This window comes from Monodelphis domestica, chromosome 5 (genome assembly GCF_027887165.1).
Source record: "Monodelphis domestica isolate mMonDom1 chromosome 5, mMonDom1.pri, whole genome shotgun sequence".
Classification (NCBI taxonomy): domain Eukaryota; kingdom Metazoa; phylum Chordata; class Mammalia; order Didelphimorphia; family Didelphidae; genus Monodelphis; species Monodelphis domestica.
The window spans coordinates 161008771-161036541 of NC_077231.1; the positions used below are offsets into that span (position 1 = coordinate 161008771).

At 33.6% G+C, this 27771-nt stretch overlaps 1 protein-coding gene across 1 annotated transcript in view; it reads left to right on the plus strand.

Annotated features, from left to right (window-relative positions):
• The window catches only part of SEMA3C (semaphorin 3C), a 180260-nt gene that overhangs the window by 123756 nt on the left and 28733 nt on the right, over window positions 1-27771 (plus strand). The window contains exons 11-12 of the mRNA XM_001370101.5: window positions 2980-3124; window positions 13399-13621. Coding sequence (XP_001370138.2) covers window positions 2980-3124; window positions 13399-13621 — 368 coding nt within the window. The remainder of the gene's footprint in view (window positions 1-2979; window positions 3125-13398; window positions 13622-27771) is intronic.

The following is a 27771-nucleotide window of genomic DNA, read 5'->3' on the forward strand; positions in this document are numbered from 1 at the left end:
AAAATACATAAAGATGTTTTTATTATCACAATGTATAGAATTATGGAATCTTAGAGTTGGGATTGACCTTTGTGATCCATTAGTGCATACTTCGAGTCAGAGAAGGCCTCTTTCTATGGTATCCTTCATAGTTAGATAACTAATCTCTGCTTAAAAGTTCCAGTGATTTCTTGAGAATGTTCATCCCATTTTTGTATACCTCTAATTCTTAGAAATTTCTCCTTTACATTTCCTTCATAATGTGTCTCTCTCTAACATTCACTGATCTTAGAACTGATCTTTGAAACTACACTCAGGCTTAAACCTTTTCCCATAGACAATCCTTTCAGTATTTGAAGATATTGCCAATTCTCTTCTTACTTTTATCTTTTCCAAGTTCCCCATCCACTATCTTCAACCATTCCTCATGTTAGCTGTCAACCACAGTTTTTTTTCATCACATTCTTCTGGATGCACTCAATTTTTTTTCACTATCTCTATTTAATATGTGGCAAACAGACTTGTCTGAATAAATTGTTAATGTATTTTTTCTTTTGTTCAGAGCCAATAAATTAATAATACTACCTATGATTGTATTATCATTTTCAACATTAGTAACAGAGGAAAAAAAGTGGTTCTAGAGTTCCCTATGTAAGTTGCAAGCAAAAAAGACTATATATGATTTTCATTCAGAAAAGAAATAAACAAATAACGTGGGAAATTGGAAGGTTTTTAAATTTTATTTTGAATTTAACATATTTGTCCTGAAATAAAACTTTTGGACTGTTGTTCTTACAATGGAAACTGGATTTGTGTCAAAGGCATAACAAACTAAACAAAGAAAAGTTCCAAAATCCTCAAGGCAGTTTCAGATTTAATGGAAAGATTTTATTTGTCTAGGTTTCTGTTTTTCTAAAAAACCAAAGCACTTATTTTAAAAGAATCCAAGTCGGATATGTTAGATGATTAAAGCTAGTAATTACACAATTTTAAGTATAATATATTTATCTCTCTTCATGTACATACATATATATGAATAGAGACATATGAAATTCAATTGTTTTTATCCTTATATGCCTTAAATTTGGCATGTAACTGGAGAGAAATGTTAGTGATGAAAAACAATTGTCAATTTTAGTTGATCTTCATGTGTAACTAAAGGGCATGGTATTTTGGCAAGGGCTGAAATAAAACTTACAAAGGTGTATTGTCTGATTTATATGTCCTTATGAACTAGGTGTCTTTTTTGTCTTTGTGTAATTGGAAAATGTATAGAAGAATCAAGAAAAAATTATTTTATACGATTCCAAATAATATTCATGACAAGAAAAAGTTGAAGTTATTCTCCTAACAGCATGGTTGTGAGGATAGTCAAGAGTTGATAAACATTTATTAAGCACCTAGTAAGTTCCAGATACTGTGCTAAGTTCTAGGGATACAAAGAAGAAAATGATAACCTCCCTACACTTAAGGGGCTTACACTTATTCAAGGAAGATAGTACAGGAAAGGGAGCTGAATAGCTGAGGATATGGCATGATGTTAAAAGAATTCTGAACTTATTGATGCTCTGGTTTCCTTGGCTTCAATAAAACTTACATTGAAATTGACCTGGAATTTAGCATGAGTTTCTTGAATTCAAATGAGTTTCCTTGTCCATGAAAAAAGGGAGAGCCCAGGGATTCCCTTTAGTGATTCTATTCTCAGTCATTAAGAAAGCATATTCTCTTATTACTGAGCTTCTTATACTCACAGATCTTTTTTATTTTCAAACCCTTACCTTCTTAGAATCAGTTCTGGGTTGATTTCAAGGCAGAAGAGCACTAAGGGCTGGACAGTTGGGTTAAGGAACTTGTCCAGGGTCACACAGCTAAGAAGCTTTTGAGAACAGATTTGAAGCCAAGACCTCTTGACTCTAGATCTTGGTCTTTATCCACTGAGTCACCTTAGCTGCCCCATATTTATAGATGTTAACCCATGTCAGAGGAAAACCTTTTATTCTTCTTTTATCTTACTATTTCCAATGTTGCAAAATAAAAATAATAATAGCAGACATGAATCAGTATCTGCTGATTTGTATATATCACATATATGAAGAGGGAAATACCTTAATGTTTACAAAGTACTTTATTTCTTTTTAGCTTTTAGAAAGGACTGTTTTTCAAGGTACTAGGGTGACAACAATCGTTCCAAATATTGTCCCCAAGGTCTGAGATATCGTCTCTCCTACTAGTACATAAAGAGTCCTGGGATATATAGGATTCATTTTGGAGATCAGATACTGCAGAGGGATATGTTACAGTTCTTGGAAGTCCCTTTGGTGGTATCTTCAAGATGCTGCTCATAAGTATGGTACAACATTTCTGCTGGAAAGCCTTAAATGTATGTTCAATCTGTCCTTGCCTGATGGAGTCAGACCATGCACACCAGCTGTTGTGGGAATGCTGCCAAGGTACCATTGAGCAGTTCAGAATCGTCTGTACCCTTTGAAGTTTACAGGGTTCTACTCAGTCCAAGGGAGTGTTGGGGGGGATGCTCAGAAAAAGGCTGCGTCTTCTCCCTTCCCACAATCCAAGCCATTTCTCCCCCGAGGTTTTGCTAGAATGTTTTCCAAAGCTCTTTAATCTCTCAAGCATAATTGACTTGATATTTCAGAGATGACCCTTGGGATATGATCAAATTTTCTCATCAAATCTAAAACCAGATGCCTATATAATGTCGCCTTACTTGATCAAAGCATTTTTTTCATTCTTGGTCTAAAGTTTTTGGTTGATTTTTGACACATTCTCATATCAGAAAGGTATAACTTACTTTAAACAGGGTGGGGTGTTATAACTGATTTATCCAATCCAGACCCTATTTTACACTTGAAAGAATAATGTATGGCCATTCTCTTGGAATTCTTTATGAGCTCCCAGAAGAAACCCATGTTCATATAAATTAGCTAGTATCCTTTGAGTGTTTAATCTATAAGGTAATTTTTGCTTGTTTGTTTTCTCCAGCTCAGTATTTAAAGGTTCAGCAGTGTGTGTATATCATCTATCTGATATCCAGACTGTTTTTAATGGACCATTTGCCCACAAAGAAGGGCCAAACCATCAGCTGATTCCATACCAAGGGAGAATCCCTTACCCTCGTCCTGGCACTGTAAGTACCTACTTTGGATATTCATTGTCTTTGCATAATTTACCAACAAATTAATACTTGGCCTTCACTACTACCAAAATAAAATGGAGTCAATTTTAGTTCATTCACAAATTCATTGCGGCTCATATAAACTAAGTTTTAAGTCCTTAAAACTTTTTTTAAGAATTTGAATTTTATTATTATCATTATTTGTCTAATATAGTACCTTAAGTGTTTTAAAGACTATACTGAATTGGATCTTTATAACAAACCTATGGCACGTACATGGAAAATTCTGGTTTTTATAAATAAAAATTGATCTGGAGACCATTTACCAGATTTATTAGCTTTATTAGTAAAGAGAGTGAATTTGAGAGAGGTAGGGAGCAAAACTGTTCCAGGTTTGATACTTCCTTTTGCTGGCTCAGATCATGCCACCGTGGCATGAGCTAAGATAAGCTGCAGCACACAGAGAAAATGCCAGCCTGAAAGGATCCAAAGAGAGATTCTGCTTCCTGCAGAAGCTCTACTTCAGTGACCACATTCTGCTGGCTCTGCCATGTTGTCACTCAGCTCGCCCAGCCTCACAGGGAACTCAGGAGTCCAGCTTTCCTGTGGGCCATGTCACTTCCTGACGCCTACATTCCTACCACCAGGGTTCCCATAATCCAAACTCCCTTATTGATTACTTCACACCTGGTTTTAGGTACTTCAAATATTTTAACCCCTTTGATTTATCCAGAGTTATAAGAATAAGCATAAAAAAGAATAAGGAAGAAATGCCTCATTTGTAGATGTCTTAAAAAACTAAACGATCTTAAGAAGTTTTCTTGTATAGATGTCCTTAGAGTTTCAAAATTATATGCAGAGGTCTCTAAAAATGGTGACTTTTATAGGAAAATTCTAAATTAGAATTGGTTAGATCTATAATCTAAAGCGAAATAAATATATATCAGAATAATTAAAATGATAATCCAATTATACTTCTAGCAGCCATAAATATGAACTATCAGCTTCTAAGTAAAATTACTGTGAATTAGGGGAGGAGAGGCAAATTCATTTATATGATCAAATACAACTATTATTCAAGAACATATTTAACCGTAAGTTCTCCAATTGAAGATAGAAAGGTAATACTGCTTGATTAAACTTGGAACTTTTCCAGTCCTTCAGTGATAACATTGCTGCTATTTTTAGGTAGCATTTATTTCATTTGGTTGTCATTGGGCCCGTATTTTGATACTTTCATTAGCACTGATTAATGCTTTGATATTGGTTTAAATGGCATAGAAAATCCTGAATTAAGAGAAAATACTATCCATAGGGCATACTGCCTAAAGGATTTTTTTTTTTTGGCTGTAAGTCATTACACTTGATAGAATAGGCTAATAAAATTGTAAGGAAATGGAAAACACCAAGTAAAACATTGATTTGGAAAACAAAAATGATTTAGAGTAGTATTTTCACTTAAATTTGAAAATGCATTTTACTGGTATTGATAGTTATTATTCAATTTATTTTTCCCTTTTCAAAAAAATACTGAATGCTATTATTGTAGGGGTTTTTTTTAGAAGAGAGAGATTTTCTAATTTTTCTGTCTTTCATTTATAGATTAGGAAACTAAAGCAGAGAGATGAAACAATTTGTTTAAGGGCTCAAAGGCTCAAAGCTAGTTAGGATACAGACTGGAATCCAGGCCTCCTTACTTCTTTTTCATTGTCCTTTGTGCTAAATAAAGGAAAATAACCCTAGATATAAATTACTCTCTATGATGTTAGGAAGAATTGCAACACCTCAAATAGCTTTCCATTTTTTATCATTTGGAATACTTTGGACATAAAGAAGTCCAAAGCTTATATTCTAGAATGATGTGGATTTAGAATCAGATTGTGTATTCTTAATACAGTTCAATATAGTCTTAAGAAATTGTTCTCAACAAGTAGAGCTCTCCAAAAAGGGAATAGGATTGCTTGGGGGAGAGAAATTGAGCCCTTCTGCTCCTTTGAGTGGTGATTACAAGACCATTTATTGAGAATGCTGGAGACATCATTCCTGCTTTGAAGAGAATTATGTCCTGTTATTGGTATCTGGGTACATCTTCTCTAGGGATGGGAAGTAAGAGTAGGTTCTGTAGTTAGGCTCTAGATGGGTTACTCTGAACTTCACATGACATTTTCCATTAGAATTCTCATACATTTCATGGAGGATAAGTAGGAACCTGGGCCATAATATTGTAAGATTAAAATTTAATATCCAATAACTACAGGTATTATATTTTATAAGATTTATTAATAATCACTTAAAGTAGGAAAAATATAAGAACAAAAGTAAAAGCCTGAGTAAAGACAGGTGAGAAAAATTCGCCTGCCTGGGATTCATCCCATCTCTACAAACCATGATCAGGGATAATAAGAGCGAGAAGGCAGAGCTACACAAAACTGATATCTTCCCTATGTTAGTACATAATGTGAGAAGGAACATGGGAAGCTGGGATTTAGAGTCCTGGGATGCAAATCTTAATTACACAATATCATAGATGCCTGTGAGCATGCCCATTACAACAAAAACAATGGGAAAAATATTCATCTTAATCTTGACAGGCATTATGATTGTACTATTCCTCTGTGCCTCAGTGAGTATAGACATATCACTGACCACATATTTCTAATAATCACCATATAAAAGCATTATTTTCCATCTCTAAGTAACCTTGCAGACAGGATTCCAGAGGAATCACTCAAACATACATGGAAATGCCACACGTTCTCTCCATTACCTCAGCCCTCAACATTATACTCTGTCTACAACAAGAATGACTAAACTAACTCTGAGTGTCTTTCCTAAAATTTTATGATGCTTTGATTCCATTCCTTAGTTCCCTCATCCATTCCCAATAGATAATGATTTTCCTAGATAATGGAGAATTGTTAGCACCTGATTCCTAGCTAGTTGTCTCCTTTCCAAGTAATACTTGTCTTATTTAAATTGTAGGAATGTGGCTTTGTAAATTTGTATTTTCTGTTCTTCTGGGTGAAAGGGAGAATTAGAAATGAATGAGGGTGTTTTTAGTTGAGAACAACAACAATCACAATCATTCTAAATGTCAAAATTAAATGACCACTGAATTACACTTAGTAGTAAGTATAATTGTTTACTTGTCCAGTGTTCCATGTAAGCCATTCAATCAGAATGTTCATGAAAATTCAAGGGAAAGATCATAATTATTTCAAGTATACACTTGAAGCAATACTGCAATACCATTCAGAGTTCTAAGGTTGGATTCTGGATAATGGGGAGGGTATATATACCTCCTCTGCCATATAATAGTTATAAGACACTGGGAATAATCCATTAACTTCTCTCAGTATCAGTTTTGCATCTGGAAAATGGAGATTATAATAGCTACAATATCTCCCTCAAAGAGTTGTTGTTCAGATGTTTCAGTTGTGTCCAACTTTTTAAGACCCACATTTTCTTGTCAAAAATACTAGAGTTGTTTTCTCCAGCTCATTTTACAGATGAGGAAACTAAGGCAAAAAGAGTAAAGTGATTTTCCCAGTGACACACAGACAGTAAGTTTCTGAGTCTGGATTTGCATTCAGGATGAGTCAGGTTCAGCACTCTATCCACTGTACCACCTAGCTATTCACAGTTTTGTCATGAGTTTCAAATGGTGTAATGTATGTAAATTACTTTGCAAGTCTTAAAGGGCTTTCTCAATTCATATGCTATTATTATGATTAAATATCATATTGATACTTGTCACTATTCCCTTCAGAGAAGGGTTAAAGGAGACATGATAGAAAATTTCATATGTCAGCATATATCTTGGCAAGGATATGGAGTAGTTTGCCATTTCCTTCTTCAATTCATTTTATGGATGAGGAAACTGAAGTAAATAAAATTAAGTGACTTTCTCAGGGTCACACAACTAGTAAGGATCTAAAGTCAGATTTGAACTCAGGAAGATGAGTCTTCTTGACTCTATCCAGCACTCTATCCCCTGTGTCACTCAGCATCTAAAATAAGTAACTGCCTGTTTTAATGCCATGTAAAACAGTGATGACATATATACGTCTTGAAATGGACAAGTGTCTTGAATCTTAGAAGTAATTTTTGAATGAGAAATAGGTGTGTCTATGACCCCATGGAATTTATATATATATATATATATATGTGTGTGTGTGTGTGTGTGTGTGTGTGTGTTATAAAGGAATGATGGTTTCAGTTTGGCTTCATTGTTCTGCCTGAGATATAGATATAGATATAGATATAGTAGATATAGATATTGATATATACTTATATAGTCTATGAGTCTTACCAAGGATATTCATTAATTCAGATATTATTTTAAAAGGCTATTCCAAAGACAAATATAATTAATTATCAATTGTCTGCTATTTAGGATTGTCTTTGCCACTCTTCTGTTAGTAGAGATATTGGAGTTTGACTGGAATTATGCATTCTCTCCTTGCTTTATTCAGCAAAACATTATTATTACATAATGCTTGTTAATGTTAAGCATTGTGTTATAATATGTTATAATAGCTCTCTGATTACTGAACAACAATAAAAGAATTATTTCTAACTTATCAATTCCATACCTTATTCTTCTCATAGATTACTGTAAACCTTAGTTTTGTTGTGAGAAGATTTAAAACCTGCTCCCAAGGCAGAGCCTCATGAGCCAAGATTTCGGGAAGGATTTCTGAGCAGGCCCTGAAAGGGTACTCAGTGCTCAAATTATAAATATAATGTGGTTTCTTCCGTCTAGCATGGAGTTCTTAGAAGATACCTTTGAATCAAGAATTGGCAAAGAGTGACCCTTAAACACACACATGCATGCATGTGCACACATGTATACATACATACAAATTCACAAGCACAGTGGAGATTCTGGAACTTCTCTGATAAAAGAATAGCCACTTAAATATTTGGTCCTTTTTCCTATCCCCAGAACCTTACAATATGAACTCAGTATTCTGTCCTAGGCAATGTCCTTCCTTTTAAACCTGATTACCTTTCTTTATCATAAAACAATCAACTTCATTGGTAGGAATTCATCCCGGGGGTCATCCTCTTAGGTAAAGCAGCCAGGGCATCTGTAGCCAAGTGACCGAGAGTATCCCTGTTCTCCAGCCTTAAAAGTGTTGCCTCTGAAGTACTTCTAGTGAAGGATCAACTGTGACTGTCAAACTCTGTTCCCCCACACAGTAGTCAGGGGAAAACTCATAAATCTGTAAGACAGCAACAGAAATTTTATACCTGTTCTGTGACTTTGAATTCAAGCTATGTCTGATATATTTATGGTGGATAGACCTTATGAACAAACACTCCCGACCAGCAATCCCAACCAACATCAGGAGAAAGGAGTGTGCCAATTGTGTCATGATGTTTTCCCACAAGCAATTCAAGTTTGTAGAAGAAACAAGACACCGTTGGCATGCTGCAAAGGGCAACCAAAGATTACAGACTTTGTCTGTGGCCAAGCTAGCATATTACATTATTCCAACTAAGCTTGTTTAGGGATCCTGCAGTGCCGACAGTGTGTGTATACACTCTCCTGTGCAAGCACAACCTAATAAAGATCGTCCCATTTTAACATCTATTTATAAGTGTGGAATAGGAGCATCTGCTCCAGTCCTTCTGCATCTAGCAGGTCCAGTACCTGTTACCATAAAGGAAATTAGAAATGTACAATTTGTATTGTAAATAGATTAAGAATGAATTCCTATCAATGTAGTTGATTGTTTTATGAAAAAGAGATTTAATTAGATTTAAAAGGTTAAACATAACTTGCTTTAATGAATGATAATAAATGTGAAACTGGGAAGTTTAGCATCTAGAGTGAAAGTATTTGTATAAAACTTTAAGCCCTTTACATGTGATATTTCATTGGATACTCATAATATCCCTGAGTTAGGAACTCATATTCCCATTTTACAGATGGGGAAACTCAGATAGAGAGAAGTTTAGTGACTTTCTCAGAGTAATACAGCATGCATCTCAGCTAGGATATGATCTCAGGTCTTTCTGACTCTAAATTCAGTGCTGGGCACCTAGGTAGCAGGGTGTCTCTCTCTTTCTCTATTTTTCCCCTTCCCTCTCTGTTTCTTTCCCCTTCCTCTCAAACCCTAGACCTAATCTATAGAGATGAGAGCAGTTTGTCATAGGATTTATTAGATCTTGTTTCAGTGGCATGAACTCTTTTGGTATGCAAATTTTTGCTCTTACTAAAAAAAATCACTTATGTAGTTTTCATTCAGTAATCAGTATGCTTACTTGATTAAAATAGAAGAAAACAATCATTCAAAGGGCTGAACAAAAATCTTCAGTTTTATAGTAGTAAAATTCTAATCTTTGTGAATAAAACAGTTTCAGTCTAATTGGTGAACTAAAACCAATTCTTTTCTGAGAGCCCCAAAAGAAAATATATACAGGTGTTGAATCTCAGTGCTTCTACTCAGTACCTCATTGAATTAAAAGACTCATTCTTGGTATTGTGGCACCAAGTAAGTTCAGAAGTTTAGATAGGGTCAACCACTAAAAGAAGAATAATCATTTTTGTTTGTGTCATTACCATTGTATCCAATGCCAAGCTTATCTTCAAAGTTTTTATAGTGAATCAATGGGTAGGTTAATCATTACTTCAGAAAATGATTCATCAATCTTGTAATGTATGGCTACTAGGAAACGTTCTTCAAGCAGCCAAGATATTATTGTTATACCTTCAACAAGTAGATGTTTCCATGGCCATGGTTTAGGTATTTTTTACAGTCCATTAGAAAATAAAAACAGCTCATTTGGAATTCCCAAATGTGTGGAAATGTTGCTAGTTATGTAAGCCCTTTTTCCCCCCTTATAAAATAGGAGAAAGTCATGACTTTTTTAGAACTTCTAACAAAGAAAGAAAAGACAAATATGATTTAAAATGTACAATGAATATTTGGAAATAAGATTTCAAAGGTGTCAGATAAAATATAGGTATAACCCCTTGTCCTAAAATTCAATGACATTAAGTTTACTCTACTAATACAATTTTAAAAAGAAATATTCAAAATATATATTTAAAAAGGTTGAACATATTTCACATTGTGTTAAAATATTATACATACCTATCCAAACTTTTTTTTTCAAATATGCAATAAACCCTATTTAGAATGCCTGTCTTAATTGGATCTTAACTTTCTTGTTATTGAGAAAAGGAAAATCAGTCAATCTGAAGCAAGTGGAACAAAGTAAAAGAATATGTTATTTGTCTTTCTTTAGCTTAGTCTTCAGCTAGACTAAAGGAGTTCACCTCTATCTTAATAACCAGTATTTTGTCAACATATTTTAATATCTATAGGTGATAAGTGAAGGGACTCATTTATTCAAATTTAAGAATATATAACTTCATTCTGTTTTCTTCATTCAAGAAGAAAAGCTTACCTTCTAAGATGGAAAAAAAAAAATTAGGAGGGGCATCCGATAGGTCAGAGTCAATAAAACCAGGTTTGTAATAAATACAGCTTGCTAATCCCTGCACAAGTTATTGAAACTCTGCCCTGTACAACCCCAAAAGCCAGTAGTGGTAAACTCAAATAGTAAATGGTGGCCTTAAGTCACACCTAATCATCCCTTCAGGCTACCTATTGACTTAGAAAACAAAATGCAAACATTATCTATATTTCATTATATTTTTGTTTATTTTACTAAACATTTCCCAATTACTTTGATCTGGTTTTGTGTTGTGGACTGTTTGGTATCTCTGCTCTTAGTTTCTCAATTTCAGAGCAATCACCTTCTGTATTGATGAAAAGAGTTTCCTTTCATGGAATTTCTACATCACTGGGATATTTTTTTTTTACAAGTAGAAATAGAGAAGTAGTATGGTGTGGTGGAAAGAGTGCCACACTAAGTTGTGAAATCTTAGGTTTGAATCCTGATTCTTGTTTATAATTCTGTGCTTTTGGGAAGTTCTTGAACTTTTCTTAGCCTTTTTCCTCATTTATAAATGGAGATTCACAGATACTTGCCCTAATCAAGTCACATGATAACATGAAGTGCATACATATAGTATTTTAGTATATGCTCATTCATTTAAAATTTTTCATAAATATTTTTTCAAGACATATTACATGAACAAGCATTTAATAATTGCCTACTTTGGGCAATTAATAAATTAATTGTGTTAAGTGCTGGAGAAACAAAAAAAAGTCATGTTTCATAGGGGATGAAAACATTTCTATCAAATCAAGATACATAAAGGATACATTGGAGGTAATCTCTGAGCAAAGGCATAAGTTTAAGGAGGGTTGCAAAAGACCTCTTGTAAAAGATAGCTGAAACTTGAAGGAATCCTAGATTTTCATAAAACAATGCTACTTTAGATTTTTCAAAATTAATCCTTAATCTTTAAGAGAAAACAAAATGGGAGAGGAGGGGAAAGGAAAGGGAGAGAAAAACAGAGACAGAGACAGAGACACGTGGGTGAGGGCATATAGTTCTTTTATTTAATGACTGAAGACTTTAATTAGTCTTCATTCTTGAATATCTTAAAAATAAATCTAGATTAAACTTGAAGCAGTGTGGTTTAGTGGAAAGAGGAGGACATCTGTATGACATTGGACAAGTCATGTGACTTTCCCTGTGCCGTAGCCCTTCATCTATAAAATGAAGGGTTTGGGGCTAGATGGACTTCTGAAGTTCCTTTCAACTCTAAATCTATGGTCTTATGAAATACTGAATAAAGTTTGTAATATGGTAAACACTGGCTTAGGTAAATAAAAATTACTATATCTTGATGACGTCCTTAAAATATCATCACAAGTCAGAGTAATGATTTAATGAGAATTTAATGAAATGTCTAGAATTTTGTTGTTTAAACTGTGTATTGTCCAGAATTTGCAAAAGAGAATATTCACAAATATTTGTGTCGACTTTTCAACTCTGCAAAGCCATAATTGGTGCTCTTCTAAATAGCCTTAAATCTATTTAAATCATTCATGCATTGTTCTTTCCATGTTTTCATTCAAAAAGCATATGTAACCATCTTTCCACTTTGTGTGAGGAATGAGGACAGAAAACACCCATAATTCTATACTTCCCAGAAGTGTGGAACTCATCCATCAGCTAAAACACCCTCAAATTATTTCTTCTAAAATTCTTTGTCCTCATTTGGTCTTAACTGTGGCAAATTTATAGGCATATTTATGCAAGTATAACATTTTCCCTTAAAAAGTAGCTCCAGATGAAGATTTAGTTGATGAACTGACAAATGAGAAACCAACAGAATATTGTCTGCTTAAGTATCTTTCATCAAGCCATTTAATCTCATGCTTCTCTGTAAAATGAGAATGACATTTATGTGTACAAAATAAGTACTAGTAGTATTTTCTGATGAAAGTTAATCTAAAAATAACCAATTCAAGGTGATTTAAGCATTCTTTAAAATAATGGCACTAAATTCAGCATGATTGAGCAGCTAGGTGGATAAGTAGATAGCAAGCCATGCCTGGAGTCAGGAAAACTCATCTTCCTGAATTTATATCTGACTTCAGATCCTAAGTAGCTATGTGATCCTGAGCAAGCCACCTAACCCTATTTGCTTCCATTTTCTTCTTTGTAAAATGAGCTGGAGGAGGAAATGGCTACCTACTCCACTATCTCTGTCAAGAAAACCCCATTTGGAGTCCTAAACAGTCAAACAGGACTGAAAAATTAATGAAAAATAAATTCCAGTATAATTACTCTATTTAGTCTCTTCAGTTTACTAAAGTTTATTTTCATGGTAATTCTACACCAAGAACATGAACTATTGGTCTAGAGCCTGAAAAACTCTTAAATCTTGATTAGAACCAAAATAATTGAATATTATGATTCTAGAGCAAACTAGTTCTTTATCACTAGGACATAGTCTAGCTTAGCCAGAAGGAACATTTGATATATCATGTGCCTTGTTTCTTGTAGAATTTTTTTGTAAATTCATTTAACAGAATGCCAAGGAATGAAAATAAATTGTTGAACAAGGTTAAGAGAACAGAATAAAGAAAAAAAAATGGTGGCCAGAGGAGCTGCAGAAATTCCCTATTAAGAATAAAGAAGATAAAGCATATAAATTATTACTAGTTGAAAATTAAATTTTGACCTACAGTGATCAGTGTCACTAGCTAAGCTGATAGAATGAAAATGAATTAAATTCATGTGCATATCTTTATAGAGGAATAGAGCTCTCACAGTCTGTGAAATAAAAGTAATGTTGATTTTTGAGTTAATATGATTTACTCTATATTGTTAAAAATATTTTTGAACAGTGTCCAGGAGGAGCCTTTACCCCCAACATGAGAACAACTAAGGAATTCCCAGATGATGTCGTAACTTTTATTCGGAATCACCCCTTAATGTACAACCCTATCTATCCAATCCACAAAAGACCTCTAATCATCCGAATAGGCACAAACTACAAATACACGAAGATAGCTGTGGATCGAGTAAATGCTGCTGATGGAAGATATCATGTCTTGTTTCTTGGAACTGGTAAGGCATGCATATTCAGACAGAGGCATATTTTGTATACTTTTGTGTCATATTTACTTGGTGAGCAGAAACTGTCTTAGTTGAACATATATTTGAAATATAGTCCTTTGTCATGGTTATCATATCATAAAAGTTACCAAAATTTTATGATATATATTTCAGTATTGTGAAGATTAAATTTAACTCTCCCCTGATTGTGAAAAGGAAAATAATTAACTCCCCTGATTGTGAAGATTAAAATGTAACACCTGCCTATTTTTAGATTTAATCACCAAAAGTATAAACACCCCACTTAAAGTTGAGTAGGACAATGTGCCCATTTTAGATTTAATCACCAAAGGTGTAAATACCCCATTCACACTTGAGTGGGGGGGTCTGTGACCTACCTGTGCTATAGTGGGTGACGAATCAAAATTGACTGACTCCCCTCTGGGCAGTCCTAAAGCAGGAATTCAACTGTGATTGGGAGATGTAGAATTAATGGAAGGCACAGGAAGTAATGCAAGAGAAAGTGTCTTTAAAAGGGAGTTACAACTTCCTGAGGATTTTCTACTGGCAGTTCTTTCTTTCTTTGGAGTGGAGGCTGGTGGAGAATCTGCTGACTGGACCCTAGATGTGGTGAGTGAAAGGCTGACTCCTTTCATATTGGATTTTCTGAAGAGACTTGCCTCTTGAGGGAAACTTCCCTAGGTCCTCAGCTTTGCCAAGGTCCTAAGGACTAACTCTCCCTGCCCAAGTTGATCCAAGGGCCAGGAATAAATGACTTAGTGCTTAGGCTAGATATCTTACCCTATCTTCTCTCTTATTTTCTTACTTCACTCTCTATATTTTGTAAATATATAGTAAATAAACCTCTTTGGAATTAATATAAATTCCTGGTGACCCAATTTTAAATGTAACTCAGTCCAACCTTTTTTATATAATTAACCTTTTTTCCTTACAGTATGGCTGAAACCAAGTAAAAAATATTCAATATAGTCTGTCTGTCTCTCTCTCTCCCTTTGCCACTATCCCTCTGTCTCCCTCACTCCTTCCTTCTCTCATCAAACTTCTGATTTACTAAGCTACCTACCTAAAGTTGTATAAAAATATGTGAAGAACTTACTGATAGAAATATAAATTTTGAGGTTTAATCATGATTCATGACTTGGGACAGATGTCACATTGGGTCAAATAACATATATCTTGAATTTGGTATTGACAAAACTTTATGATGAATGCAAAACATTGCTAGAAATTATTGCTAAAGGTTTACATAAGGAATCATTCTTAATGAATGTATATTTATTGAACCTCTACTATATGTAAGGCATTGTTCTGAGCACTAAAGAGATACAAAATATACTATACAATATTTTATACAATATTTGAATTCAAATCACTTCCAATGAGTCAATCAAGAAGAATTTTTTTTAAAAATTACTATGTACTAAGTTGTTTTAGGAGTTGGGGAAGCAAAGACATCAATTATCCTTAATGCTATCACTGGATGCAATATAACTATAGGTGAAAATAGAATACAATGAAATATTTGAAAAGCATGCATTTCCATTAGAGGAATTATCTTTTTTAAAAAGGAATTCAAAGTAGCAAATTGAAGACCAATAAGCAATGCTTTTGAAGTTCTCAAATATTTAAATATCCCAAACCCTGAAGCTTTGTTTCTGTTTAGAGAAATCTTTACACTTATATCTAACATCCACAGTAAAAACTTCTAAAATATTGATCATATTCTTTTTGAAAATTTGTTTGATTTTCCTTTTTTATTCTTTGGACAGTTTTTTTCTGTCTTTACATCATAGTTTTCTATCTTTGGAGCATCTGGAATATATTTTTGGGCCAGTAATTGAGTTATTAAGACAGGTGTGGCATAGCAGGAAATTGGGAGAATAGATCTTAGTACTGGATCTACTGTATCTAACTGTATAAAGAATGACACATCTTCTTAAGACTTCAATTTCACTGTTTTTAAATTGCAGAACATAGAATAGCCTTTTTCCAAATTCAATATTCTATAATTAGAAAAGACCAAGAATAAAATGAATACAGAATCACTATTGGGGGAAAAGGGCAGTAGAAAGCTTATTGGAATATGACCTGGACTTAAATACTGAACTTCAATGTTCTTATCCATAAAATGGGAGGTTTGTACTATATACTTGGTTTCCTAGGATCCTTCACCATATATTATTCTGTAACATATTTTAAACAAGCCACTAGGAAGTGAATTAAGCCCTCTTCAAGTACAGAAAAGTTTAAAATATTCCAATGCTGAATATTTTAATGCCTAGTGATTCTAAGGCAATGTGGTATACTAAAGAGTGTTGGCATCAAAGCCAATAAGATATGGGTTCAAGACTAATTTTTGACATGTTCTGGCTGTGTAACTCTGGGGCAAATCAATTAATCTCATAGTATTCTAAGTAACTATCTAAGACTATTACATCATACTCTCCCCCCCAAAAAAGTGTCCTAGAAGAAGGTTTCTTCAATGGCAAATTCCCTACATCAACAAAATTATAGGACTAGAGATTTTCATTGTTATTTAGTTATTTTAAATAAATGATTTGGGAACTATAAATACTTCTTCAAATATGTTCTCTTCAAGGATGTTTCCTTGATGTAATAAATCTTGTTGAGTTATCATTCCTGTTGCTGTTCTCAACAACATTTTTATATCTTTATTGTTGAGTTACTTAAATTGTCTCCAACTCTTTGAAGACCCCATTTGGGGTTTTCTTGACACAAGTACTGAAGTAGGTTGCCATTTTCTTCTGCAGCTCATTATACGGAGGAGGAAATTGAGGCAAACAGGATTAGATGACTTGTCCAATGTTACATGATTAATAAGAATATGAATCTGTATTTGAACTTAGGGTCTTCCTGATTCTAGGTTTAGACTGCTCTATTCACTGTACCACCCAAACATACCCCTCCTTGGCCAACTGTCAGTTAACATCGTTAGGTCTCTCCTAGAAAAACCCTAGAAAAAACCTTCCCTAGAAAAACAGGGAATTGAGGGTTAAATAATCTCTGATGTCTCATTAAGCCCCAATATTCATTTACTTTAAGTGGGTTATTGAATAAAAATAATCTTAACCAGACAGATAAATAAGAAAATGATCAAAAAGACAGAAGATACCTTCCTATCTTGAGATTAAGGAAGCAGAAAATCAATCCATAAGCATTTATTTAAGCACCTCCAATGTGCTTAACACTGGGATAGGCATTAAAGATACAAGTACAAAGAATGAAAGAATTCATACTTAAAAGTAGTTCATATTCTATTACTATTTAGATAAGCAAAGCTTCCTTCAAAAATTAGTTTGTAAAAAAAAAGAGATTCTTGCCACTTTTCTCATGGAAATAATACAGCCACAATAGGAAAAAATAATGTTCTTAAGCATAACAAAATATTATAAATTATGTCTATTCTTGTATCCTTGGTTAAGCTCTAATCACAGGATATTTTGTTTTGTTTTTCATTTTTCACTATACTATTCAAGTGGCATTATTCACTGAACTAATTTATGAATCAATATTAAGCATTACTTTTATGGATTTACAGACTGACAGATAAATTATAACTATCAAACTTATTTAGAATGTGGTAACTTTATTTTTGTCTTTTTAGTGTAGAATATAAATATAATATATTTTAAAATAATTTGTGCTTCATTTTATCATTTTTAAGTCTTAAAACTTTTAGATAAACTAATATCCACATAACTGATAGAGTTAATTAAGATATTAATACCTTCTTTAGGAAAAATATTATTTAATACTAATACCTATTTAGTTAAAACCAATTTACATACATATATTTTTTCCACACTAATGACTGAATAAAAGTGTTCTTGGGTACTTTGATTTTCCTGAAAGATGGAAGGAAGCATTTCAGTGTCATTCCTTCTCATTCATTTTCAAATAATTTAAGTAATTGTCTTGCCCTAACTTTTTTGTATGCCTTTGGAAATCTGCATGAGGGTTAGTTTTAAATTCCCTTTCTGTGAAAGCCTTTGGGAATGGAAATTATACAAACATACTGAAAACCAAGGCTAAAGTTTCTGAGAATATGTGTAAGCCAGATTGTAATGTTGAACTAAAGACAAGACTGCTACAAGAATGCTTTTCACCATTTCATTGTGATTTCTTACCACATAGTTTGCTGGAAAAAGCACATAGACTTAGAAAAAAATGAGGGTGTTGGTATCTTTTTAAGATGTGTCATTTTCAAAAATGGCATTTCAGCATATGCTTTTAATTTAATATACTTAAGGAAACCACACATTCCTCTTGTAGATTATAACCAAAGTGATAGACTAATAGAAAATGTGAACTGCAATGTAAATTCCTATGTAAACAGCATCTTTTCAAAAAGATGGCAATAATGAAGAAGTGTTTTCTTTGACCAAGTAATCATATGCACATTGCCTCATATGGCCACACTGTAATTTTAAGCAGAATATGAAATTAGACAGATGTCTTTTAATGCACATTAAGGAAATTCGACCAATAGGGTTTTTTTTTTTTCCCAGTGAAGGATGAGTTGCCTAATATTGGAGGCAGTCCAATAGAAGCTAAAGGGAGTCAGGGAAGTAAAAGAGATGATTCCTATTTCAGAATAGATAAAGTCATCACTGGAGACCCAACTACTTTGGAGATTTTTTGAATCTTCTAAAATTGTATCCTGGATAAGCATCTGAACTTTCCAACTATTGCAGAACAGGATGTCATCATAATTCTTTTTTTTGAGGAGGCAAGATATGAGCCTATTGGCAGATTGATGAAACCTATATATAACCCTTCTCAGAATAATGTTTGTTGCCTAAAGTAATAATTGGAGGAAATGCCAAATTTCAGCTAGTGGTTAATGAAAATAAAAATGCCACTTTTTCCAATCTGAGTTTATAGAACACTGAAGTTATCTACAGGTCCCCTTGGGAGTCCATGGACCATGGGTCAAGAACCCTACATCGAACCTTTCAAGGAAGGTTTGAGAATTTAATTTAGATCTATTTATTTGTATCTAATGGAAGGTAAAGGAACCTTTTCTGCAATTTACTACCAGAAGGCTGAATTAAATATAGCTTGTTATGTTCATCATTCTTTAAGGTAATAGGTAGTGCTTTTTCTTGAAAGAGTAAAACATGTCTTAGGTGGTACCAACCTTCCTCGCAGTTGCTTCCCTGTCCTACCTAAAAATGAATCACTCTATTAAAGGCACAAAGCTTTTCATCTGTCATAAATAATATTGATTGAGTTGCTATCACAATAAAGAAAACGTTTTTCTTGCTCTGTGTCTTCTGTGAGTCTTGGAGAAATTAGTTGAAGATATTAGTTGTCAAATGAGATATTAAAGAGAGTACTTTGTGTCAGTGCATTGAGAAGAATGTAAACACCACATTGTATAATTTTTTTTTCAATTTAAAAATTACTGGAGATTTGTTGTCCTAAAATCCCTTGGTGGTGAGTAGACAGACTTGTCACAGTTACAATTAACATCAGCATTTCCTGATGGATTACTATGGCAGATCTAAGATATTTTGGTTCTAGTCTGTCATTTTTAGTGGCCAGACTCATTCTGTTTTGTGTGGTGTCAAAATCAAAGCTAGACGGACATGACATAGAATTACTTCTAATAAGGACTGATAACTAAATTTTACCTTAATACATGTAAAGCACTTTACATTGTTTCATTTCATCTGATTCTCCCAACAGCCCTCAATTAATTGCTTCAATGATTATCCTTATTTTGAAAATGAGGAAACTGAGGCTGAGAAAGGTTAAGTGACTTGCTAGGAAACCCATCACTAAGAAGTTTCTGAGTTTGGACTTAGTCTTACTGATTCAAAGCCCAACTCTCTACTGATCCTAACACATGTCCTCTTGTTATCTTCTTGCTCTTTCTATAATAAATCTGCTTTTGATGAACAATATTTCCAATAGAACATATATTTCTTTAGGGCAAAGACTGGTTATTTTTTGTCTTTGTATTCTGAATGAGACAAATGGTATCTTTCCCATAATAGGCACTTACTAGATGTTTGTTGAATTATAACAAAATTTTAGAAAATGAGAATTCTTGATGTGAAAGTTAAAATATATGTGTATCTATCGCTAAATCTAATAATTACATATTAAGATTATTTTTCACTATAAAATTTTAATACTTCTCTTATCTCTGGGAAAAAGCTTCATTTTTATGATACAAGTCTAGTAATTAAAGTTTCTTCCCAAGAATAAATAACATCATTGTTGTGTTTTCCCATTTTCAGACTGCCAATAGATCACAATTTAGTGTGTTGAAGGGGGGAGCCAATTTTATTTTATAAAGCAGCGTGTTTTAATTTGTTGGTGTCTGTGTGTATAAATGTGTGTGAGAGAGCATTTTAAGCTCGGGGGAAAGTAATAAAACAGCAGGCAAGGGTTTTCTTGATATTAACATTTCCATTTTAACATTGCCACCTACTGCTTGTAATGCAAAGTGATTGTTCCAAGTCCACTGTATTGCATAGTCAAGAGACAGTGCCTGTTTTCTTTAATGCGGCTACAGTTATAAAAATATTTAAATGTCTGGGTCAGGTTCAGACACATTTAGGCATATTTATATTTTCTCACTCTTCATGAATCAGGATGACATGTGGTTTTTGATAAAAGCCGGACGATTCCTGTGAATGGGTGTTAGAGATTTAGGATGATTTAGTATCATTATTAATTCCTAACATGGGGTGCATTCATGTGGTTTCTGTCCTGGCTTCTCATGTAGCCTTTTCTGGATCAGGCTTTCTTATAAGCTTTCTTTGTATAGAGTCTGTGTTGGAACCTTGGCTTTGCTAAGCCCTATGAAAGTGTCAAGTTTTCAAGTAGATGCCCCATTTGTGTCTAAGCCCTTGTGTTACACGATTGCTGCCTGGGTAGGAGACTGAAGCATTCTGGCAGGAACAGTCTTAGAATGACATACTCTTAATGAGCTGCAGAGCCATACGTTTCATACCATAAGCAGTGCATTTAGTGCCCAGGAAGGCTACTGTTTGTTAATCCAGGATGACAGAAATCAAAGAACACTGGCTGCATTCAGATGAGTTGGGATAAGAGCCTCCTTCTATTCTATGGGACCTTGGGCAAGTTATATGAGTAACCTCCCTGAGCTTAGGTTCCCTCATTTATAAAAGCGAGTCGTCTCAGAAGTTCTTGAGGCAGGTAAGTAGTACACTAAATAGAATGCTGGACTTGAGGTCTTAAAGACCCAAATTCAAATCTTATCTTGGAACATAACATGCTGTGTGACCCTGGAAAAGTCACTTAAACTCTCAAATTGAGCTTGCTGATGTTCAGTAATTTTCAGTTATGCTTTCTTGATGTCATTTGAGGTTTTCTTAATGAAGATGCTACAGTGGTTTGTTTCTCTACTTCATTTGACAAATAAGGAAACTGAGGCAAAAAGATTAAGCAACTTACTCAGGGTCACCGAGTTAGTTTCTGAGGCCAAGCTCTTCAGAACTCGGTTTACTCATCTATAAAATAAATGAGTTAGAGTAGATAGGTTCTAAGGACCCTTCAGATTCTTATTTTACGATTCCTAGGATTCAATGATCCTTTGGTAAATCATGGCTTTTCATACTCTTTCCCCTTCCAGTATGTTCCAGCCAGCTTCAACAGGTAGGCATTCCTCAAACTCATACTTTACTCTCCTCTTTTCTCACAAAGCTCAAACCTGGAATAAGATCCCTTTTATTCTTCACCTTCTAGAATCCTTATCTTTCATCCAGGCTCTGCTCAGTAGTGGCTTGTTTCCTTTCTTGTCCATTTTGCGTTTTACTTCTTTTTGCACAGTGTATCCCCAATATCTTGGTAGTATACAAGCTCTTTAAGGAGAAGTACTGTTTTGTTTTTATCTCCCAGCACTTAGAGAACAGTACCTGGTACATGGTAGGCACCTAATAAAAGCTTATTGACAGACCAAATGCATGTAGTAGTCACTTAATATTTTTTAATATAAACTTCATTGTCTTACAAAGCAGTATCCAGGGACACCTAAGGTTTCTTATAGAGTTTTTCATAGAACTTGATAGCAAGAATACTACAAACACATGAGAATTGAGAGAAATTTAAGTATGATAGTGCCTTTTCTTAAATAGCAAAATTAAAAAAAAAGAAAAAGAAAGGAAAAAAAATAAAAGAAAGAAAGAAACCAACCAGAGTCTAGCAAAAGGATGGCACTCCACTAGATTTTAATAAAGGAGGAAATAGAATCTACAGTTAAAATAAGTGCCTCTAAGAATGGTGAGCAACCTTCATTACTATGGAGAGGATTTTTTTTTATTGATCTTGTTTTTTCAAGTTCAGTTATTTTTAAAGCCAGACTTTTCCTAATTTAATTTAATTTCTTATTTATTATTAAATATTATTTTGAACTTTACTGAATCCATATCTAAAGAAAGTAAAGTGAAGTCTTTAGAGGTAATTAGCCATTTAACACTGAAGGCAAGTGTCTTCATAAATTAATCCTAAACACAGAATTGTATAGAAATACCAGATAATTTATGCAAAGATTTACTTTTTTATTTCTTTCATCATCCAGATAATTTTTTCAGTCTGACTTTACATGTGTAGATATATATTTTGTTTTTAGCAAAATATTAACACCTTACATTTATCATTTGTAATGTTTTAAAAGTACTTTCATGTGTTGCTTCATCTTACATTGGAATTATTTTCTATTTTACTATTAACATCTCCATCCTTTTATATATGCAGATGGGCAATACTAACCAATTATGAAAAGGAAATGAAATTTGAGGGTTTTTTTTCCTCAACAGTGATGATGGATTTTTACCAAACTCTACCCATACTTCTTCACTTATTTCCCTGTGTGAACAATGAAATTCATTCACAAGAATTCAGGCTAGGGTAGAAGGTAGAGTTGGAAACTCCATGGGGAACACTGATACTCTGTTTTCTCTGTGTTAAGGTAGCTAACTGCCTTGTGAGGATTATACCCATGACTTAGACTCAGTGAATTTTAATTCAGATTTTTGTGCTTTTATGATTTAAAGAACAGAAAGAATATATTATTGAAAAATGTAAAAACTACAATAACTATTGCTGTTCTGGCATTAGTTCTTCATGTTTACATCTGAATTTTAAAATTTAATCTTTTTTGCTGTTCATTGAAGAAAAGAATAAGAATTTTTTGATAAAGTATCATATTCTTATAGTGCTTTAATACAAGGCAGAAGATCTGGGTCCAAACCTTTAACTCTATCCCTAAAAATCTATGTGACCTTTTAAGTTATTTATTCTCTATTTTTTTGTAATTAATAGAATTGTATCTCAGCCCCTTCCTCCCTTCCCCATATCATAGAAGGCATCGGCAAGTAGATATTATATATGTATATCTTTCATGTTTCAATTTTTTATTTCTGAAGTTTAGATTCACAATTTATTCTTCAAATATTAAATATATAGCAGTGTATGATATTAACTTGGTTCTACTCATTTCACTGTTTATTATCTCATGTAGTTCTTTCCAAGTTTTTAAAATTACCTTTTTATCACTTCTTATGACACAGAAGTATTCCATCACAAAAATATACCACAATTTGTTTAGGCATTCCTCAATTGATGGACATCCCTCAAATTTTAGGGGTTTTTGTCACCACGAAGAGAGCGGATATAAATATTTTGGAGCATATAGACTCTTTCCCTTTATCCTTGATCTCCTTAGGAAACAGACCCAGCTGGGTCCACAAGTCTACACAGTTTTATAATTCACTGGGTATAAATCTGAATTGTTTTCCAAAATGACTGGATCAGTTCACAGTTCCATGAACAGTGTATTAAAGTACCCATTTTTCTGCATCCCTTCTTCTATTTTCTTATTGTAACAATTCATACGAATTTCATTTTTTGTTCATGTTCTATAGCTCTGATAGAGGAAATTCATGGTGAGACAATTAGTTCATCCAATGTAGATTAGTGCCTGATCTTCAGGGTTAAGGTTGGAATTAGAGTTTTAATTTTGGAGAGATTCTTGAAACTTTGGGCCATCTGGCAACTTGCCAGGATCCACAAATCCAAAATGTTCCAGAGGCAGATCTTGAACCAGGTATTCCAGATTGTAAAGTCAGCTCTTTGTAAGGTTGTAATGCTCTTTCCCCATCACTCTACATTATTTGATCTTCACACCATACTTGAGATATAATATTACCATGGCCATTTAGAGATGATGAAATTGAAGATTAGAAAAGCAAAGTTACTCCTTTTTTAAAAAAGCTAGTAAAGCTTTATATGGAGATTTAAACTTAGTTTCTCCTGACCTTACACCCAATTCTCCATTGAACTAATTCAGATCCAATATCTGGAATTGTCTTGCCATCCTTGAACTTATATATCCTTTTGATGTAGACTTTTTCTTTATTAATCAGATCTGGTATACCTAGTGGTTATTAATACTAGGGAGAAAGGCAATGCATTTCAGAATACAGTTGAGATGTGTAACAATGCAGAGCATCTTTCAGGAATGACAGAAAGGTCAGAAAGATTTAACTGGAGAACTCTGGATGATTCAGTGACTAATTAGTGATTTTTATGGTCACATATGCCTCTATGTTCCCCCTACTTTAGCTTTCACTTTGAAAGGAAAGCTAGAGGAGATTCCAGCTTGAAAGTATTAAGATAGGAAGCTTTTGTCTATTCACAGAATGGATTCAGGATGGATAGCCACACAATGACCTTGATCTTGATGTCCTGCCAGATTTTCTAATCCTGACTTAGTGGTGTATATCCTTGGGATAAAAATCTGAGGTCTGTTGTTTAGCACAGATAGGCCTTATATGACTGCCCATAAGGATGTCTATTACTGTGAGTTGTGGTGTTGGTTTCTGTCAGTGGAAAGTTAGCTTTTAGTTTTATTGAGCTGGAAAGACTTCAAATTTTAGAAAATGGAAAGAAATATTCATTTTGGAATTTAAACTAGTATAGAAAGGAAAAGAAAGATTTGAAGCTAGAATTGCTGAATTGCTGAGGTGAGCCTATGGTATCATAGTAATATGTTTGGATTTGACGAATATTAGGATTATTAAATTTTCTTTTGTATTCAAATTCTACCTTGTCTGCAAGATGAGAAAAATATTTAATTTTCTATTTCTTTAGTATTTTAATTGATAAAAATATACAACTATACAACAATATAGTGAAGTTGTGAACTGGAGCCCTCAATGAGTTTGTGCAAGGGAAAGAAGGTATCCAAAGAATGATAAAATGGGACCAACAGAACTACTATATGAGTTAATCAAGGCACTGAGGGAGAAGAGAGGAGTAGAGGTAGAGTTGAAGGCTCCAAGGAGAGAGGTACTTACTATTTGTCAAACTAATAACAATAGAGTATATTGAATCACGAGACCAAAAAATAATAGAATACATTTTAAGATTTGTCAAAACAGATGACTCTTTCCCAGAAATCTGGGGGGGGGAAGCTACCACACTGAATGACTGAGTCAGAATCCCAAAAAGACTATGGCTAGCTACAATTTGGGGCCAAAAATCATATAAAACTTAGTAAAGACATATTTTAAGTTTTAAACTCAGATTTTAAAAAATTAACTTAAATACTTAATCTGGAGTATTATGGATGACCAACATCTTCCAAATTCACCTTTGGTGGGTAGATAGGAAGGTCAAAATGTTTGGGTGTATTATAAGCTGAATCTGAATTAATAGTGAAATTTAAAAACCATAAAAGCAAAGGTGTCCTTAGGCTGCCTTGAGAGACACTGATCTTTATATTCTGACCTGGTCAATCCACCTCTAGAATATTATTTTCAGGTCTGAGTACCATAAATTTAAACTACCTGAGAAGCAATTTCTTCACTTGCACAGGGCATTGGACTGGATAATCTTTGAAGTACCTTAGGGTTGTAGATGTAGGATCCTGGATCCACATGCGAAAATAGCATTGATAATAAGAAGAGTATCTAGAAAAGGGCAACCATATTGGTGAAGAGTCTTGAGTCCTTACCATATGAAGATTGTTTGAAGGAACTCGGTAAATTAGAAGACATTCTAAAGGGAAATCATAATGTATGTCTTAAGATATCTGAAGAATTTTCATGTGGAAAATGAATTAAACTTGACCTTTTTAGGTTGTACAGAGTTAGGAGCAATGATGAATCTACCAAAAAAAAATGTAAGTTTGCTATAAGAGAGAACTTGTCAAGAACTAGAGGTATACAAAAGTAGGATTTTTTTCTTTGAGAGAGAAGTAGAGAATAGAGGTAGAGACAGAAAAGATTATACCTTCTACCCCAAGACCCAGAATTGGAAGAAATCCATAGAAACTCACTAAAGTTGCCATTTACATGTTGAAAATATTGGTATTGGTCATATTGGAGTCTAAAGAATCCTGCAATTCACCTTTAAAGGCCTGAGTTGGCGGGATGGAGTATTTTAGAACTATCCCAATGGTTCTCTCAAAACACAAACTTGATCAGGGATGGGGGTTATTTGGTTAAAATGAGAGCTGAGTGTTGAGAAGGAAGCAGAAGTAATTATCCAGACAGCTTATGCCAATAACTAATAGATACGTACTACTAAAAAGTCAAATATGAAAAAACCGGGACTATTGTTTATAGAATCTAAGTAGCAGATAGGAACATGGTACCATTCAATGTAAGCCACTTTTGTTTAGCAAAAATAATATATTTTAGGGGGCAGCTGAGTATCTCAGTGGATTGAAAGCCAGGCCTAGAGACAGAAGGTCCTAGGTTCAAATCTGGTCTCAGACACTTCCCAGCTATGTCACCCTAGGCAAGTCACTTAACCCCCATTGCCTAGCCCTTACCACTCTTCTGTCTTGGAACCAATACATAGTATTGATTCCAAGATGGAAGGTAAGGGTTTAAAAAAATAGTTTGTTTCCTGAATTAATATAATAGAAATAAGAAGTTAAAATTGGCTCCATTTTGTTAATTCCAACTGTTTCTTAGGGACCAGGCCACAACCAGGTCTTCATGTAAAAAGTATATAATCTTTTCATTATTAGAACCATGTCATGGATTCTATCCATCACCCTCTTATTTCACAAGAGTCTTAGTCTACAGTCTTTTACCATATATTTTCTTGTCTTAGTTAGCATTTTAAAAGGCTTCTTGGGATACTGAGAATTTTTTTAAAGTAATAAGATTTTAAGTACCTCCAAATTGACATTATTCAAAATTAAAGTTAAATTTTTAGAAAATCAATTGTACATGATATTTTATTTTCTTAATTATATAATTTATTCTATATGCTATTATAGAGAGAAGAACAAATAAAAATATTGGGAAGAATTATATCATAATAATTAGTGGTGTGGAGGATCAAACAGGTAGAGTTGGAAAAGATCTCAAAAACTATATTGTAGCCCCCTAATTTAAAGATGAGCAAATTGATTTTCAGAGTTGTTAAATGATTTGACCAAGGCCACAAAAGTAGTAAGCATTAGAAATATCAAAATCCTATAAATAAAAAATCAGCACTTGCCCAGAACTGCATGGTCTCCCTTTCATCCAGAAGAAAGTATATGTAAAAATAAAATAAAATAATTGGGTAATGGGTGGTTGATAGCCAGCAATACATAACTTTGTCTATTTGCTATATGAGAGTAAAACCTGGATTGACATATAGCAGGTCCAAGTTGCTGCTGAGAAATAGTTAAGTATTTTGGGGTAATAGGTTTATGAAAAATATTAACAAATTGTTTCTAACCCTTCAAGTTGTCCAAAAAGAAAATGAGTTGTTTTTTTGACACAAATTCTGTCCTCCTCGAAGATATTCATTTTATAAAGGGCTATTTTCAAGGGTTGCAATAGAGGGGATTCATGCTTCTGATAGAATATAAGCTCCTTTTGAGCAGTTATTTTTCAGTTTTTTTGGTCTGTTTATCCTAAATGCCTAAAACAGTGCTTTCCAAAATGCTTATTGATTGATCTGCTAGTGGTTTTCATAAGAGAAGACTTCTTAGGTCCTTTACATCTATAATTTGTTTCTAATGCTACAATTCTAAGTTAATTCATACAAATATTTCCTTTTTTTCTTTTTTATATCAGGGAGATTAATAATATTTAAATATTTGGACCTTATGAATAAAACTTTTGATTTCCAAGGTT